Source organism: Mesocricetus auratus, unplaced genomic scaffold (genome assembly GCF_017639785.1).
Source record: "Mesocricetus auratus isolate SY011 unplaced genomic scaffold, BCM_Maur_2.0 Super-Scaffold_100013, whole genome shotgun sequence".
Classification (NCBI taxonomy): Eukaryota; Metazoa; Chordata; class Mammalia; order Rodentia; family Cricetidae; genus Mesocricetus; species Mesocricetus auratus.
Genome location: NW_024429196.1, coordinates 36,967,006 through 36,986,110, shown reverse-complemented (window position 1 = coordinate 36,986,110; position 19,105 = coordinate 36,967,006). Strand labels below are relative to the sequence as shown.

Here is a 19,105-nt window from a genome sequence, read left to right as displayed (position 1 = left end):
ATACCTGAGACAGGTGAGCATAGGGGATGACTTAGCAACCTAAGACTCTGCAGGGTTTGTCATACACACACCCTCCTTCGACAATGCACTTGGAAGCCTGGGATCTTTACTTGGAAATACCATGCATGTACATTCCTTTCTGAACAATGCAACCAGCAACGTGTTAGTAAGCTGGGACCCCTACCTCCAGTGAGCTGTAGATATACATCTCTCTGAGTGATGGGATAAATTTCTTCTCACCTTAACCTAGAAGGATACAAAGGTAAGTACAGTCTAGACAGGTTTAGGGCATATATGCAGTAAAGCAAACTATGTTCCCAAGTGAATTTTTAGGGATAATCTCCTATTTTTCATCATATGCCTGTGCATAATTGGGCATACATGTGATTAAAATCAGATGCATTGTGGGAAGGGGGACTCATAGTAGACTTGATCTGTCAATGATTAGTATAGAGAACTTCCCAAACTATGTCCCTAGTAAAGAAACCCTTCCTTCCTTTAGTCCCATAAAAATAGAAGCTTCTTGGGTTAGAGAGATGGCTCAGCAGAGAAGAACCGTGTTACTCTTTTAGAGGGTAGGAGGTCAGTTCCCAGAACCCATCCACCCAGGGAGACTAATAGCTGCCTATAACTGCATTTCTGGGAGAGCCACACCCTCTTGGACCTCCACAGGCACTCATGTGCCCCTTTCATAAGACAGTGTATTTCTGATCTGTCATCATTGTGACTAAAGATGCCTTGATACCTGTTCAAATCCCTGTGAGCTCTTGTCTCAATTCTTTGACCAAGGCCAAAAACCTAGACATATCCAGAACAGATCCTTCACTGGAATGCCTAACTATTTTCATCTGAATTTCTCCTAAGCCCAAGCTATGGGAAATGAAAGAAGGAAAGGACAGCCATGACCTTGGGTGTTTCCTTTGTCTCATGTCACTTCAACAAGTTCTTACCTGAGTCAAGGGGTCAAGGGTCAATATAACTACCGGAACACGGTCCCTGGTAAATCTCATTAAAACCCCTTGAAATGGCCATGACCCATTGCAATAGAAACCAACAAAGTCCCACTGCACAGCTAATGAGTGTAGGAGTTCTCAAAAACACGAATAATTAGACTATAAACTCATTTCCCAGATAAAAGGAAAAAATGTTTAGAGCCTCATTGTTTTCTTTTGAAGAGATAATTACATTGTTATATTTTCCAGAATTTAATTTTCCCATTGACAGGGTTGGTATAAGTAGATTAGCACTCTATCTCATCTGATAGAATGAAATTACAATAGTATATCTGTTTTATTGCTGATTCTTAGACTATTATTCTAAGTTATTTGCATAATAGTTCATTCAACTTAGTTGATAATTGTATGCTTTGACCTTTCTGTATTGATAATTGAAACTCATTTAAATTCAAAGTTTATCTACTCATTCACTCACTCACTTTAGGGTCATTAATTATCACTACAAAAAGGAAAGAAAAAATAAGATGGCATGAAGAATCTGTGACATTTTGTTTTGTTTTGTGTTGATTTTTGAGACAGGGACTTCCTGTGTAGCCTTGGTTAGACTGGACCCTGCTGTGTAGAGCAGGCTGGCCTTAGACTTGAGGCAATCCTACTGCACCTGGATATCAAACACTGAGGTGATAGATATGTGCCACCATACTTGGCCTCCACTTTTGTTTTGCTTGAGTGGCTCCTTTAGATAAAACAAAACTCAAAAAACTTTCATTTTAAGCTGTTCTTCAATAAACATTTATGTAGTAGATGGACTTAAGTCAGTTCAGCACTTACCTTAAAATATGAGGACATGAATTTGAGCTCCAGAACCCATATAAAAGAAGAAAATCTGGGTATGGTGGCATGCATTTTTAACCCCAGTATTAGAGAGGTAGAGATGGACAGATCCCTGGGGCTTGCCCAGCCTCCTTGGTAAAATTCACCAATGTGATACCCCATGCCAAAGACTCAATGAGGGGCAATGTCTGGGAAATGATACTGAAATGGTACTCTGACTTCCACAAGCAAGTGCATCTATACACATGAGAAGACATGCTGACACATATGTGAACACACACACACACACAGAGATAGAGAGAGAGACAGAGACAGACAGAGACAGAGAGAGAAAGAGAGACAGAGAGAGACAGATAGTCAGTTTCATCAATAGTCAAGGAACATAACTTGAATTTAGAAATGGTAGTTCTTCAGGGAAGGCATGGATGAGAAATAGGAAGGAGTCCATTCAGCCTTGAGATTGTTATTTGAAGAAATATTCATAGTACTAGAGAGATGGCCTCAGTGCTTAAAGGCTGCTTTTCTAGAGAATGTGGGTTTGATTCCCAGTATCTACATGGAGGCTTACAACTGTCTGTAGCTCCAGGTTCAGGGATCCAGTACCTACATCTGGCCTCCATGGGTGCCAGAGATGGCACATGGTACACAGACATACATGCAGGTAAAATGAACAACAAATCAATAGTGCTTATTGATTTTGCAGATGATGGGGTTTCAGATCCCAGGACCCACATCAGGTGGCTCACAGATGCCTGTGACTCCAAGAAATCCTGTACCTTTGCTGTTATGACCTTTAGAATACTCTGGATATGTGCACACACACACACACACACACACACACACACACACACACAAGGAGAAGTTTGAAGAATTGACCTAGTCAGTTCCTGAACCTCCTTAGTAATATAAAATCAAAATTCAGCAGTCTACTTTGGATATAGCAGGAGCCAAAACTACAGCTCTGGTTAGTTAAAGAGAAATAACATTCAGTTATCACTAATGGCCTCATTAATGTCAGCTTTTCCACAGTTGTCGTGTCCAAAGTCATTCAGGCAGACCGAAGGAAGGTTGATTTTTTTTTAATTCCAGCTATGTTCAAAACTTTTCAAGTATTGTCCCATTTTTGTTGTGAGCCTCTAGGGAGATACTTTTATTTATGGATATAAAACTGAGCCCTAGGTTAGAAAGATGGCTTAGAAGTTACGAGCATAGGCTGCTTTTCCAGAGGACCTAAGTTTGCTTCCTAGCACTCATTCAGGACATCACAACCACTGAAACTCCACATCCTGGGTATCTGATGTCCACTTCTTCTCTCCAGAGATACTTACACACACACCCCAGATGCACATGCATGCAAATTACTAAAATAAAATGAATCTAAAAAATAATAATATTTAGCCATTGTCATTATTTCAGGGGACCTGAGAAAACGGAAAGTTTCAAGGTATGTTTTTACAAGATAGTGCTTTATTGATATAGACTAATTATTTTTTAAAAATATATACTATTCTATTTTGATATATAGGAAAAATTGGATGTAGGGGTGAGAAAAGAAGTTGATGGCATGGGAACCTCAGAAATCAAGTACGGAGACTCCATTTGCTATATACAACATGTGGATACAGGCCTGTGGCTAACCTACCAGTCTGTGGATGTGAAGTCAGCACGGATGGGATCCATACAGCGTAAGGTAAGATAGTACACAAACACAGCTTATGGCAGTCATGTTCATACATGATAAAACAGTAACACAAAAACCAAAGACTTTAGCTACCTGCTTGTATTCATTATTTTGTACCATTTGTTTACTTAGTATTTCAGCCACAAGATTCTGATGATCAAGTTGCTTGCCTATGCATGCAAACTCAGTGCCCAATCTTTCAGATCCCATTTGTATATCTGAGGATGTAATAATAACTACTCTTAATGAATTATGAGATTCCCAGCCCCTTGGGCTCTGTGCAACAATCCTACCATAATAGACTTTGATTTTTTTTTAGGGTGAACCATTGTGGTAGTTTTCTCAGTGATGTATAGGATTACAACTTGGGGATTCATGTATTAAATATTAAGGGACTAAAAAGACTGTCTTTTATATTCTATCTTAGTCTACCTAGTTTTCTTTGTTTTTTTTTATTCTTACTGCTACATCCTCTTGCTTGCAAGATAGACACCATTCTAGGCCTGCCTCCATTAAACCTTTCATCAGTTTCATTTTGTTCTCTCCCTCCCTCCCACCCTCCCACCCTCCCACCCTCCCACCCTCCCTCCCTCTCTCTCTGCCTTCCTTCCTTCTTTTTTTGAGCCAGAGTCTCACTATGTAGCTCTGGCAGTTGTTGAAGTATGTAGTCTGGGAGGGCCTCAAACTCACAGAGATCTGCCCACCTCTTCCTCCCAAGTGCTGAGATTAAAGGTGTGTGCCACCACTCCTGGCTCCTTTCCCCAGTTTCTAGACATCACTTTTCACTGACCCCAGTATATCACATAAGCAAACTTCCTGCCATTCCCCAGAAAAATCACAGATTTCCTCATCTGAGTCTTTGATAAGCTGTTTCTTCTCTTTAGTCTATGACTCCTGTTTTGTCAGCCCAAGGTTTATCCATTCTTCATAGTCTAAACTTAAATGATTACGTTGGATGGTCTTTCCTTCCCAGCTGGTTCACTGTACATTCTCTGTGTTTTGAAAGCATTTATGTAGAGCTTACTAAATTTTATGACATTCCCTGTGTGGTTTGATTTACTCAGTATTATGGTTTGAATGTGAAATATCCTGCAAGTTAATCCTCTCTGGAAATGCCCTTATACATACACTCAAAGGCTTGCCTCATTAATTCCCTAGGTGCGTTTTAATCCACACAAACTGATAATCACAGTTAAGTATCACAGAGTCTGAATTGCTGATGCTGCTTTGAAGAGCCTCAGAAGGAAAGCAAGAGAAAGCTGAGTGGTTAGGACTCACTAGCTGGCTCCATGCTAGCTGTCTGCATTACTCCATCTTAGTGAACCTCGCATGGTTCTGTGTCCGCAGTTTTTACTCACAGCATGCTTGTTCTCTTGTCTGGCTATGTTCTCCTAAGTGAACTTCTGTTTTTTTTTTCAGTTGTTTTGAGTTTCCTTTTAATTTCTGTCTGTCTGCCTGTCTATCTATCTATCTATCTACCTACCTACCTACCATCTATCATGTATCTTTTATCATTATTATATCCTCCTTTGAAATTTTTCATCTAGCTTTTTAAAAATTTAGACTGTTTTCATTTTATCTAATTTACCTGTTTCTTCATTGTGAATCTTCACTACTGATTTGTAGATCTTACAGGATTTTGTATTCTTAGAACAATTAAGATTATTTTTATTTTCAAGTGATCTCATTTTATTAGTTTCTGGTGTATTTAAGAAAAACTAGCAGTGATTTATGAGTTTTATAAGTTAAAGTCAATGAAAATTATGGTTTAGCTTCCTTTAATTTGTTCACATAATTAAGGTACCAGGCATCTACCCACTAAAGAATCCTTACATTCATAGAATTAAACCCTACTTGGCCATAGCCCATTATTCTGGTAAAATCCTACCACATTTAATTAACTTATTTTATTCAAAATTATTACATATATTCATGAGGAAAATCAAATACTCTTTATGAATCATTAATTTTTCGTTTCATATAATTTGCATGTTTATTAATTTCCACATATCTTGAAGCATCACTCTTCATTGGTCTGTCTTCAACCACGTGAAAAAGGAATGACTTTTCCCAGACTACAGAATTAAGACAGATGACAAGACATTGTTCTCTATCCACTGGTCTAGGATATCAGCTCTTTGAAACTGTATCAGCATTCATGTATGCAACCATCCATTCCCAAGGTCTTCTAGCTTGTGATCCTTAAATTATCCTTCCAGTGTTTCCTGAAAACAAACTCTGTGTGATTGATTTTATACTTAGTTGAGCAGAACTCCTTTAGAATATTGAGGCTTACTGTTGTTTTTGAGGTTTTGTTTCCCAGGCTTTTTTGTATTTTTTATTTAATTAATCTTTTATTCATTTATCTTACATACCTACAACAGTTTCCCCTCCCTCGTCTTCTCTTGTTCCTGCCCCCCAGACTCCCATTTACTCATCTACCTCCTCCCCCTCCTTCTCCATCTCCATTCAGCAAGGGGCAGTTTTCATTGTCTTGAACAAGGCATGGGGCATCAAGTTGAGGCAGAACTGAGCTCCACTCCTTTTGTCAAGGCAGGGCAAGATAATCCAGCATGGGGAACAAGTTCCCAAAAGCCAGCTAAGTACCAGGAACAGTTCCTGATCTCATTGCTAGGAGCCTTTCAAAGAGACCAAGCTGTACAACTGTCACATACATGCAGAGGGCCTAGGTTGGTCCTATGCAGGCTACCTAACTGTTGGCTCAGAGTCCATGAGCTTCCACAAATTCAGTTCAGCTGTCTCTGTGGATTCCCTATATGATCTTGACCCCCTGACTCTATACAATCCCTCCTCCCTTTCTTAAGAAGGACTCCCATAAGTTACTGGATAAAGGCTCTCTGATGACAATTACAGTAGTCACCAATATGATTACAGTAGATGGCCAGTTCAGGCACCTCACCACTATTGCTAAAAGTCTTAGCTAGGTTGTTCCTTGTAGATTCTTAGGGGTTTCCCTGTCACCAGGTTTCTTGTTAACCCGTAAATATGTCCCCCATCAAGATCTCTTTCCTTACTCTCCCCCTCCATCCTGCCTCCCAACCCGCCTCCTGCATCCAGCCTGCCCAACCTTCTCCCTCAACTTCCCATCACCACCTCCCCTGCCCCCAGTTTACCTGAGCTCTTTTCTATTTTCCCTTCCCAGGGATATCCATGCACCCACCTTTGAACCTTCCTTGTTATCTAGTCTCTCTGGTGCTGTGGATTGTAGATTGGTTATCCTCCTGTCTCTGCCTCTAGAATAGCTGGTTCCATAGGGATGTGCCAACATGGCCATCTCTGTTGATTATTCCTCTGAATTAGTCAGGCCTTTGATGTTTGTTTTTGCCATTCACATAATACTGTATTATCATACTCAATTTCCTGTATTCTATGTTTTATCTTTTTTATTTGCAGCCAAGTTTGCGAGGGGTTTATTTATCTATTTTCTCGGAGAATCAAATTTTGTATTTACTCATCCTTTCTTGTATCTTCATGTTTTTTTATTTTATCAACTTCATCTTTCTACTTTGCTAGTAATCCTTTTGAGAGACTTTTTCAAGGCTTAATACATTAATTTAGTACTTTTTTCTGTTAATAAAGGCCAACAAGAAGTATCTTACCTTTGAGTACAGATCTGTGTCTCATTAATTTTTGCTTCAAGGTTCCTCTTTACTCAAAATACTTAATAATTTTAGTTCTGGTTACAGATTTTGTTTCATACAATTGATTCAGAGTGCTGAATTGCCTGCTGTATGTGTTGAATGAAGGAAACCATACTTGAAGGCATATATCATATGGTTCCTCACATACATTGTGCAACCAGTTCACTGGAGCCATTGAAATTGTGGAAGGTGCAGATCACTGTGATAGAAAGGACAGAAAGGAGGCCCTGGGGAGATTCAAAACTATTCTAATACTTGCTTTTGTGATGTAGGTGTTGACCACACATGTGTGATTTTTTTGAAAAAAAATCATTGACCTGTTCACTGAAGATATGTGCACTTATCTCTCAGTGTTGTGCTTTCACTGAATGTTCAAGATATAAAAAACTAACAAAGAACTAGTGGTGTGTGTGTGTGTGTGTGTGTGTGTGTGTGTGTGTGTGTGTGTGTACACAGTTTAGGTACCTCAGAGGGGTTGGTGTTTCATGATCAGTCCACAATACAGCTGATGATTTTACATAGTAATGGAATTACATGCCTTCTCTGCTGCTTTATAGTTTGTTAGGCTATGGATAAATGATTGAATGCAGATATGAGGCAATATTTTGCTGTTGCCTCATTCAACTCAATGTATTTATTGAACCATCTTTGAAACAATAATGTAGTCAATGTACTGCATTGCTACTCTGTACAGGGACTTTGCCTATTATTTACTCTGAGCACAATACTATCTGTTGCCTTGTTTTGATTCCATTTGTTATTATGGCTCAATTTTTAAAAAATTATTTAATTTTTCTTCCATACATGAATGCATTCATGTTCACTCCTCTGATTCTAATTCCTTCTAGGTCCTTTCCCCTCTGTCTCAGCTTTTTAAAAGGGTATTTTAAAATTAATTTTTGTCAAGGAGGAATATTTGGGATTGAGCCCAGGGTCTTCCAATGCTAGGCAACCCCTCTACCACTGAGCCATATGTCTAGATGCCATTATTGTTTTAGTTTGAAACATACTCTTTAGTTGCCCAGGCTAGACTTGAGCCCTTTCTGCAATCCTCCTGTCTGTCCTCCTGAGTGACTGGAATTATAGGGGCATGCCTCCCACAGAGCAAGAACATACCTCCTTCCATCCACCTTGCTGGAAAAATGATGCTGTTCCCATGCTTCTGCAGGCCATTATGCACCATGAAGGCCACATGGATGACGGCTTGAACTTATCCAGATCTCAGCATGAAGAGTCCCGCACAGCCCGTGTTATCAGGAGCACAGTGTTTCTCTTCAATAGATTCATAAGGTAATTTGTATAGTGATAGCTGTTTGATACTTTACATTTGATTTTCTTCCTGAATTTACAAACTGATCATTCTGAAACACATTGTTTTAAACTGATCATTTTAAGACACTCATACTTATATGTTTCATGCTAGGCTCACAGAATAGAATTTAAACTGTTGCTTAGGTTAGGGAATGTGAATTTAGTAGACAGCTATCAGTCATGATGATTCTATAATTTTTTTATATTTTATTTTCCAGTTTAAATTTAGATAAGAAACGAGGTTGCTTCACAAGTCAGTTCCAGGTCCCTCTCCCATTCCCTCCCCTCCTCCCGTGCCCTCCCCCCAACACCCCCCCCCCGTTATTCCCTCATTCTCCCAGGGAGGGTGAGGTTAAGTCTGTGATATAGTAAGGATAATGACATCTAGATACTTGATGGATTTTGAGAAATGTTGAAAGTGCTGTGATTCTTAAAATGAATATGTTTTTCTACTTAATAATTGAAATAATTTCTTATCCATGAAACACATTAACCTTGTGGCCACAGTTTTTTTCTGGCAATAGCATGGTAATATATGACATAGACTGTGTGGAAGGCCTTTTCTCTGTTTAAATGTGCAGACCTGATAGAAGACATTTTTTCCTATGAATATACAATTCACATGCATACACACACACACATACACACACATACACACAGACACATATAATTAAGTATAATGAAAACTTTAAAACATGAGTATTACTCTTTTTTTTTTTTTGGTTTTTTGAGATGGGTTTGGAGGCTGTCCTGGAACTCACTCTGTAGACCAGGCTGGCCTCGAACTCACAGAGATTCACCTGTCTCTGCCTCCCAAGTGCCGGAATTAAAGGCGTACACCACCAACACCTGGTCCAAAACATGTGTATTACTTTTAATGTACAGTTATATATACTTTAAAAATTGCTAATTGTGAGAACAAATGTTTTACATTTGGTGTTTTGAATTACACTGTTATTCATTATTATTCTTACTAGACTATTAACTACCTTTTACATTAGAGACATTAATTTCCTGTGTAGTTGTATCATTGACAATTTATTAATTTGGAAAAATAATTCTAAATTATTTTTCATAGTTACTGCCTTAATCAAATCTCTTTTTTTCTTTTCAACTTTCAAAAGATCTTTTCCACCCAAGATTATACTAAAGTTCATTTCATTATTTTCTGCTTCATTGACTGCTCTCATTGTATGTGTTTATAAGTGTGTGTATGTTTATATCTGAAAATGCACAAATTTTACCCTCTTGTATATCTAATACTTATATTGTTTGTCTGTCTTATTTAAACCTTGAATTTCATCAGATGGACTAAATCTTAGAAATGAGTTGGGAACCATCTTCATTGCATTTATTATTTGGATTTCTGTTCTGTATCACTTATTGTTGTGCCAGTCTACACAATACCAATTATTTGTATTTATCTGACAACTGTGTGGACGTGATGAAACTGGGGACTGGTTTTAATTCGGTTGGTACCACAAGCCATGATGTTTGGGTTCTGAAATCCTGGCTGGAGGCTTTAGGGAATGAAGAAAAATAGGCACACAGACAGATAGACAGACAGACCCACAGGCAGACAGACAGTAAACTTGATATCAGGTGGGATCTGCTACTGAAAATTGGAACGTCACCTCAAATACAGCACAGAGGGAGGGGTTAGATAGTCTTTATAGGTGGTCTCTGTAGACCATCAATTTCAGACTGTAAACATCCAGGAGGAGGAAGCTACAACATGTCTTTGTACAACATGCTCAGTTGTCCATAAACACTCACACTCAGACTTCCCTGAGGAGAGCTCTGCCATCCCTCTGAATCTCACCTGGGCAAGACTCTACCATTTGCATGGGACTGAGGCATTGGAGTACTGGACATGGCTGTGCCCATGTTAACAATATACTTTGACTCCCTTTATTACCTGCAAATTGGTATAGTTGCAGGGAATTTCAGGCAAATACCCCCAAATAGTTGTAATTTACTATTTCTAGTGATTGAAAAGCTGAATTCAACTTTTCCAACATCACCATCAATCTTTATATGAATGATCATACATTTAAAATAAGAATTTGAGTGTTATGAAATACAGAGATAAGCTAATTATAATTTAAAAATATTAATTTTAATTTTCCAAAACATTCATGTGTGTTTGTTTGTGTGTGTTTTTTGTCTAATTTTATTTATTCTTTTTGTGACCCATTGAGCAAGAGTGTAGATTTATTTATGAGAGCATGCTACACCACTGAATACAATAATTCCCTTTTCTTGACTAACTATTAACTGCCAGAAGCTCCTCATTGAGGAGTCAGGCCTCTTTGAGATTCACCTCCGTGGATGATAGCATTTCCACAGGCTCCTTCTTGTGCAAATAATCTCACCTCTGAGTTCATGAGTATAGTTTTAAATGATTTAATATTAATTTTAAAAATTATGTGTCTGTGTGATGGTTTGTGTATGTTAGTGCCTGGGCTCACAGGGTCCAGGAGAAACAATTGGACCTCCTGGAACTGGAGTTACAGGTGGTTGTGAGCTGCCTGATGTGGGTGCTAGGACAGAACTAAGTAAACATTCGTAACTGCTCTATTATCTCTCCAGTCCCCATAAATGCATGTTTTTTTAACTGATAGGAGTTAAATAGAGTAGCAGCTAGTGTCAATGATAGTAAAATAACCACTTACCAAAAGCCAAACCAACCTCAAACAAGCAAATGTCAAGGAAGATATGGCCTTACATCTTAAAGTAGTGCTATCATTTGGCTTTGTATTTGGACAGTTTCTCCGTTGGCCAACAGGGTTTGTTGTAATGGCATGACTCTGGATGCTGTCGTCTGGGGTACACTGTGACACTTAGATACTGTGTTACACAGTTATAATGTGAATATGGCTTTTATGGCTGCTAGAAAAGATGCCTTGCATGTTCCGTTGCCTTCTATAAGAGGGGATGCCAATGTCAAATCATCTGCCAGTCAAAGTACTGGCAGATTGAACTGAAATTGTGGATCACTAACCTAGAGAAATGTTTGATATTGATTTAGGGGCCTGGATGCTCTCAGCAAGAAGACAAAGGTGCCCACCATTGACTTACCAATTGAGTCTGTGAGCCTGAGTTTACAGGACCTCATCGGCTACTTCCATCCCCCGGATGAGCACTTGGAACATGAAGACAAGCAGAACAGGCTGCGAGCCCTGAAGAACAGGCAGAATCTCTTCCAGGAAGAGGTGAGATCACACCTGTTTATTTTCTGTTGTTTCCTTGGGAAAATACTTTGTAGTAAAGAAAATTATCTGTTCATTCCACATCCCAGTAGAGAGTAACAAGGGCATTACTGAGCAGAGGAGCAGGCTTGATAGGAAACTGCTCATTATCTTTACTTCTGTGTCACGGCCCTGACAAGGGACACTTAATTTTACCATCAGCTTTCACTGGGGCACTCCAGGCAGTAGAGCACTCCTGGGTGACTCCAGTAGAGGTAGTTCCACGTTACTACCTGCTGTCTGTTTTGTGATTGTCTTAGACTTGACTTTAGCAGCTTTGAGTTTGCAGCGTTTTGTTTGAAGGTGTGTCTTAGCCACATTTGAAGCTATGGGTTTCAAAACACAGCCCAAAGAAGCTGAAAAAAGGAACACACTTTGATCCCGCTGTTTTATATTGGCTCCATAAATACAGAACACACACATACACAGACACACACAGACACACACACACACACACACACACACACACGAAATCTCATCAGGCCTTGCAAATTATATAGTGGGCTACAGGAAAGTCCATTAAAGAGACTCAGGCTAAGAGGGCTGTGAGCTTGGAATAGAAACAGGGGAGATGGCTTCCAACGAAGAGGGTGAGCTCCAGTTTCCAGCATGAACAAAGTGCCTGCAACCTTTCCTTTTGCATATATTACTTTGTGTGTATGTGTGGTGCTGGAGACAAACCCAGGTCCTTTTGTTTGCTGCAAAAATGAGAGATCTTTCACTGAACTCTTCCCAGTCCCATGTGTGCCTTTTTTGTGTATAATTTATTTTACTTAATTTCCTACTGCTTACAAAACAAAACAAAAAAATCTCACATACCACACTGTATGCCAGAGTCAAACTACAACTAGTTTGTCATCCTAATGTCCTGAGGTGGTTGTCAATATATTAGCATCACAGGTTTCAAGCCTTTAAGTAAGGGTGTTGGGACAATAAAGCCAGCCAGGGTCTTAGCAGGCATTTCAACACAGGAGTGATGATTTTCTTAAGAATTAACTTAGACTAGAGATATGGCTTAGAAGTTAAGAGCATGTACTGCTCTCACCTGGAAGCTGAGTTTGGTTCCTAGCACCTATGCCAGGAAGATTACTGTCTGTAGCTCTAGTTCTAAGGGATAGAGCGCCTCCTGTGGCCTCTTACAGTACTGCATGCATTTACACACCACACACCCACACAGACATACACATATGATTAAGAACAAACATTTTCTGTCTCCCTCTCCCTTTCTCTTACAATAACAAAGTACCTTGTAAAAGCATGAAGAAAAAATGTGGAAGATGTTTTTGAATTTCCATAGTCCCCAAATCTGTGCTTTACTATTAAAGCTGTTTTTCTCCTGATAATTTTGAAACTGATACTAAATTTTGCAGCTGTTTCTCTGTGTAAATAAAATAAATGATCTATGATCATCAAGGCACAAAATTGCAGTAATGTCTATACAAGTTAATAGTAAGAACAAGAGTGATTAATTAAAGGAGTTCTTATGTTCACATATGCTGGATCACTGGACCGATTGCTGCACAGATACGATTATTTCCTATCTGAAGGAATTCCACCTAAATATCAGACTATGGTAATTTAAAATATGAATTTAAATGTTTTCAATCTAATGTGGATAAGACTTCTTTAATTTGTTATTTTGTCACAAAGGAAAATCCAGGAGGGACCTAGCTGAGACCCATGGATGCTACTAAGATTCTGTCCAATGAGTGAATTTCATCACTCAATATTTTATAGCTTTTGTTTTTATGGTGCTGTCTCATTTTGCAAACCTCGGCCCAGCAATAACAATGAAGGCTCCATAGGCTGCTTCTTGTAAATGAATCTTTTTATTTGTTCTAAAATTTCTCTTTGGGTGCTTTCTTTCACTTAATTCAATATATCTTTAATTTAGTAGCTATAATGTTATTAAAAACAGTGATGAAGTCACTAATAGTATAATACCCCCTCATGACCTGTTCATGCCAATTGCTGTTAAACCTTGTAAGGCAAATGTGAAGAAATAATTTCACAATTTTCTCTCACTTTTGTTTGGGAATGGAAACCAAGATTGAAACCCTAAGTTACCTGAAGAACATTTAGTTTCTCAGGCAGATGTGTTTCTTCTTGCCTTTTGAATAAATGATCTTAGTTTTCTTTATAATGAACTGACAGTGTTAAGCTAGACCTCTCTTTAAAATCAAGTTATTCTTCTTTTCCTTTTGTCCTGAGCACAGTTAATTTCCTTCTTTCGGGACAGAGTCTTCCTCTATAGCTTAGACTACCCTTGAACTTGTAGTTGCCCTCCAATATCAGTCTCCTCATGGTGGGATTGTACAGGTGAACTATTATGCCTGGCTCAGAATTAGTTTCTAATGATGATTTGTTTTTACCCCCTCTCCCAGGGAATGATCAACTTAGTTCTGGAGTGCATAGACCGCCTACATGTCTACAGCAGTGCAGCCCACTTTACAGATGTCGCTGGGCGAGAAGCAGGGGAGTCTTGGAAATCCATTCTGAATTCTCTATATGAGTTGCTGGGTAAGGATCATGGCTGAGTTTTTATGGAAAACAAGATTTCAGTAGTTTTACAGCATGCTTCCTAGTCAGGACTTTGAACTTTTAGTGGTCTTGGCACTTTGTGGCTAAACCCTTTTCTGAGTGAGGAAGGCCACCACAGACTGAGTTGTGCCTTGGTTAGGGCAGGTGGCTTTTGCAGGGCTCTAATAATAACCAGTATTACTTATTTCCTTCTTGGTTCATGTTAGTGTTACAAAGTCCCTTTCCTGTCAGCTTTGGTTTGTCAGGGGTTGTTCTAGTGTCCTCCTATAGCTTTCCCAGGATCTGGTTGGACAACTTCTAGATATATTTTATTTTGAGCAACATTTGAGGGGATTTATAACATATTCCAGTTGCTCTGTATAAATGCAGGTCTTCCTTAGTTTGACTTGAGCTATTCCAGTATCCTCTCCATGTCTCTTGCCAAGAACTTGGGTCAGTCTGGTTGCAAACCAGTAACCTGCTTTCATGGCAATTTGCATGTTACCTGTATGATATCACTCATCACAATTCCTATTAATTAATAACTGGGGTTGTTTTCAAAGGCAAGACTATCAGATTTTGGGGTTTAGTGTCTCTTTCATTTGGTTTAATGCCTGGTGTATAGTAGATACACCAGGATATCTATTAATATATCGGTATTAATTAAATGACGGAATTTTGATGGAATAGAAAAGGGTAACTGAATTTAAAAAATGATAAAGTATTTTCAATGTGAAGAAGAATGGGTAGTCAAAATATTTGGAAAATCTTTAAAATATAATTAAGCTTCATTAAAATTTATAGTCATAAAACAATTTATTCATAATTGTCCCTGTTAGAATTTTTAATATTTTGGATGAGCACTTTGATATGCCATTAAAATTAAGCACATGCAATTTGGTGCTTTCATGGAGCTGGCAATTACATTCCTCTGAACAAGACCAGGGATAGTGAGGCTTTGTAGGAGTCTAGATTTGCAATTTACCCACAACTATTACCAGGATAAGGATTTTCTGGCACCAAAATTCTAGAGAGTACATTTTGTAGAAGAGTACATTTCCTTGCAAATGTGAAATTAATGACATTGAATTTAACAAAACAGCAACAATAATACAAACAAACAATAAAGACAGCAAGATGAGACAGAGGAAAAAACTTCAGTTTGGTGCATTTTTCCCCTTTTTTATTTAAATTAGAAACAAGCTTCTTTTACATGTCAATCCCAGTTCCCTCTCCCTGCCCTCCTTCCCTGTCCCCCACTGACCTGACCCTCTATCCCATTCCCTTTCTGCTCCCCAGGGAAGGTGAGACCTTCCATGGGGTTTCTTCAAAGTCTGTCACATCATTTGGAGCAGGGCCTAGACCCTTAGTTTGGTGCATTTTTAACCTCTTTTGTATCTTTTCAACACCACAGTGTAGCTTCTTTACATGATATGATGTGAACTGACTGTAGACAAACTGTGTGTTTGGCCATAGGTGTGTTATAAAGCAGAATAAGTTGCACATAGATCAAGACAGTATGACACCTCAGTTTTCTCTTTATGTCCATTCTTTCCATCTCATCTGTCCCTTCAGCATGTTATGTACTCACCTTCCCATGAGTAACTAACATGAACATGGGAAGTCATGGTGATTTGGGGAACTCAGGATTCAAGTTCCTTGCAGACAAAAAAACACTTTACCTCCCCTTGAGGGTATGCCCTATAACTACACAGAATTTGATTATTTTAGAATCCATCGAAGTAGCTTTAGCATACTCTACAAAATGCTGAGAATTGTACAAGAATTGCAATTGGGCTTGTGGCTTCTCTTATTGGAGAGATGTGATTTTAAAATGGTGCACCTGTCCCAGTAGAGAGAAATTGTAGAGATGGTATGGATAGCATGATGTATCCATGCCTGAAACATTATATAAATGGCAGTCTAACATAAAATTTAGCACAGTGTCTTCATTGTATCTGGAGAATCAGCTTCTCTCTCTCCCTTCCACTCCTGTCTCTTTCTCCCTCTCCCTCTCCCCCCTCTCTCTCCCTCCTTTCCCACTCTATCTTTGCCTTCGGTGTGGTTAGCTTCCCACAATCTGCTTTCCCTTTAGGACCTGAGCTAGCTATTTCTAGCTTATCATGTTACATACTTTGTAGTGTGCTTCTAGTTTGGTGTTGGGGAGGAAAATGAAATTTTTTCTTGAGAAAAAGAGCCCACTCTTTCCTCCAGCCTTCTGAAACCCACACCTGCCATCTCACAGTCCCAAACATAACCATTACAGAACCAGGATGGAGTGCAAATTCTAATTGGTCTTAATAATAAAAGCCCTGGGTCAGATAATGTGGAAAATGCTGAAAGATCAGGGAGGCACAATAGCCAGCCACGAGTTCTTACTTCTGCCAAATCCTCAGACTGAATGGGTGATCATTTCTCTTAGGAATTCTCATACTGAATGCAATGAGCTCCTATCTCCTCCCACTCTATATTCCTCTCCTGGTCCCGCCATATCCCTTCCTATCTCTACCTCCTTAGTGCTGGTGTTAAAGACATATGACTCCCAAGAACTGGGATTAAACATGTGAGCCAACACTGCCTGACTGGTTCTCTTTGTGATTCGATCAATCTAAAGTTTCCCAGGGTAGCCTTGAACTCACAGAGATCTTTCTGCCTCTGCCTTACACATGCTGGAGTTAAAGATGTGTGTCACCACTGCCTAGCCCCTATGGCTAACTAGGGGCTTGGCTCTGCACTCTGACCTTCAGGCAAGCTTTATTTGTTAGATAACAAACAAAGTATCACTACAACAGGAACTCTGGCAAAGGGATGGATGGATGAGACTTTATCAGTACTGGCCAATGCTTGAAACCTAAGTTAAGCCCCTGTACTTAATGGCTCTCAGCTAGAGGGTAGAAGTTACAGAGAAGCTTGCTTGTCCATCAGAGATGCTGGTTCATGTGTTTCATCCTTCTAATCAGTTGGATGAACCAGTGACTTAAGCAGAGGGCTTTTTTCTGCTGCCTCACACTGTGCATTGGGCAGAGTCACATTCAATCAATGCTATCTTAACTTATTTAATAAACACATTGCAGATATTTCCATTGATTTTTTGTAGCAGGTTGAATATAGCCATTAATTCACATTATTCAAAAACAATGGGCCTCTTACTGCTTTTTCATTAGGCCCTTTTATTGAGAAACAGAAGCATAAATTCACCTGTAGCCAAGAGCTTCTGAGGAAATACATTCCCCTCTCCCCAGAATCCAGCCTCTGCCTCTGATGTGAGTTTGGATACAGATGAAACTCAGTGTTCTGATTGGAGAAGTGGAGGAAATAAAGGTGCCTGCTTCTAGTGATATTCCGCCAATTTTGAGTTACCATGACAGGCAGATAACAACTGACACCTATTTCTTTGAATGCTGTCTATGAAGTGGTAATAATGATTCTACCATAACACGGTTGGGTAGCTGGTATTTGGTTTAGTGTCTCCATGTTTAGCACAGCATGGTACTTTTCTGATTGTCTCCTCCCTATCTCCCAGCACCCCTTTCCTTTGGTTATTTTCTGTGATCATCCTTTGCCCTTGTTAACATAGTATTACTTTTGTCTTCAACTTCTGTTGTAGTTCAAACATGCACTGAGAAAGAAACCTTATGTACATCTCCTGGATATGACAAGGAATGTTAGATTAAACTTGTAGAAGATAACATGGTCATGATTATTCTTAGAATGTACTGGTGTTTGGTTTTCACATCTAGAAAGTGCTAGTTTATTTCTCATACTTTCTCCAATCAAGATGTGATGGAAAGAGGAAAGAAAGTTTCTTTATACTTCTTGCTGCACTAAAAGTTTTAAATTCTGTTCTCTCTCTCTCTCTCTCTCTCTCTCTCTCTCTCTCTCTCTCTCTCTCTCTCTCTGGATATAGTGTCTTCACTTCATACATCTGTACCTGCGCCATCCCATACCTAGCTGATTATCAGCAAATACAGTCAGCTCCATATTCATAGGTGTGGCATCCACGCTTTCAGGAGGCTGTGAATTGAAAATAATAGAAAAATACTGTGTCTGAACTAAACATGGATGGATTTCTTTTCTTGTCATTATTTTCTGAACACTACAGGGTAACAACTGTTCACTTCATCTGATGTAAATAATCCAGAGATTATGTAAAGCGTGTGGCAGGATATACACAGGTTGTATGCAAAATGACATCATGTTATGTGAGGGTGTTGAATATCTGGGAATGATGGGATGTGTGATACCGAGTCACCAATGATTCCTAGGGCTGAGCTAGAGGTCTCCAGGATGTTGAAATACTGTAAAGCTTCTGGCTGTTTTTTTCTGACTCTGGCTCCCTTGTCTTCCTATCTTAATATCAGAACTTGGATAACACACCCTCACTCCATCATGGATCTTCATTGACTCTAACACTGGTCTCTATGTTTTTTAGAACAAGGCATCCCATGTCTGACTTTCCTTTTCCTTTCCAATCCCTGACCTTATTCACTTTTTGTAAGTTGCACTGCATTGCCTCTTTCTAGTATTTCCTCCAATGAAGAATTATAGTTCCAGAATGTGTATAATTAATTAAAATTTGCAAGATTTGAATATTCTTTAGTGTCTATACAATCTTTCTTAATTATTTATCTCATTTGATTAAGAAAGGATTTGATGGTGCTATTACTTAATATTGACATAATTAGAGTTCCCTAAAATTTACATCTTGCCAGTGTAATAGCTGTATGGTACTATGAACACAGAATAGTTTCAGGCTGATAAATATAGTTTACTTTTAAATTTAATTTTCAGAATGAATAGATGGCTCATTGGTTAAGCACATGTGTTTTTCTTGCAGAAGATATAGTTGGGTTCCCTCTGTCCTATATTCACAGCTCCAGGACTCTGACA

At 38.9% G+C, this 19,105-nt stretch overlaps 1 protein-coding gene across 11 annotated transcripts in view; it reads left to right on the top strand.

Annotated features, from left to right (window-relative positions):
- Positions 1-19,105, top strand: part of Ryr2 (ryanodine receptor 2) — a 575,348-nt gene that overhangs the window by 298,236 nt on the left and 258,007 nt on the right. For all 11 annotated transcript variants that reach the window (XM_040755590.1, XM_040755588.1, XM_040755595.1 and 8 more), the window contains 4 exons: positions 3,316-3,480; positions 8,302-8,423; positions 11,476-11,659; positions 14,080-14,215. In XM_040755590.1, coding sequence (XP_040611524.1) covers positions 3,316-3,480; positions 8,302-8,423; positions 11,476-11,659; positions 14,080-14,215 — 607 coding nt within the window. The remainder of the gene's footprint in view (positions 1-3,315; positions 3,481-8,301; positions 8,424-11,475; positions 11,660-14,079; positions 14,216-19,105) is intronic.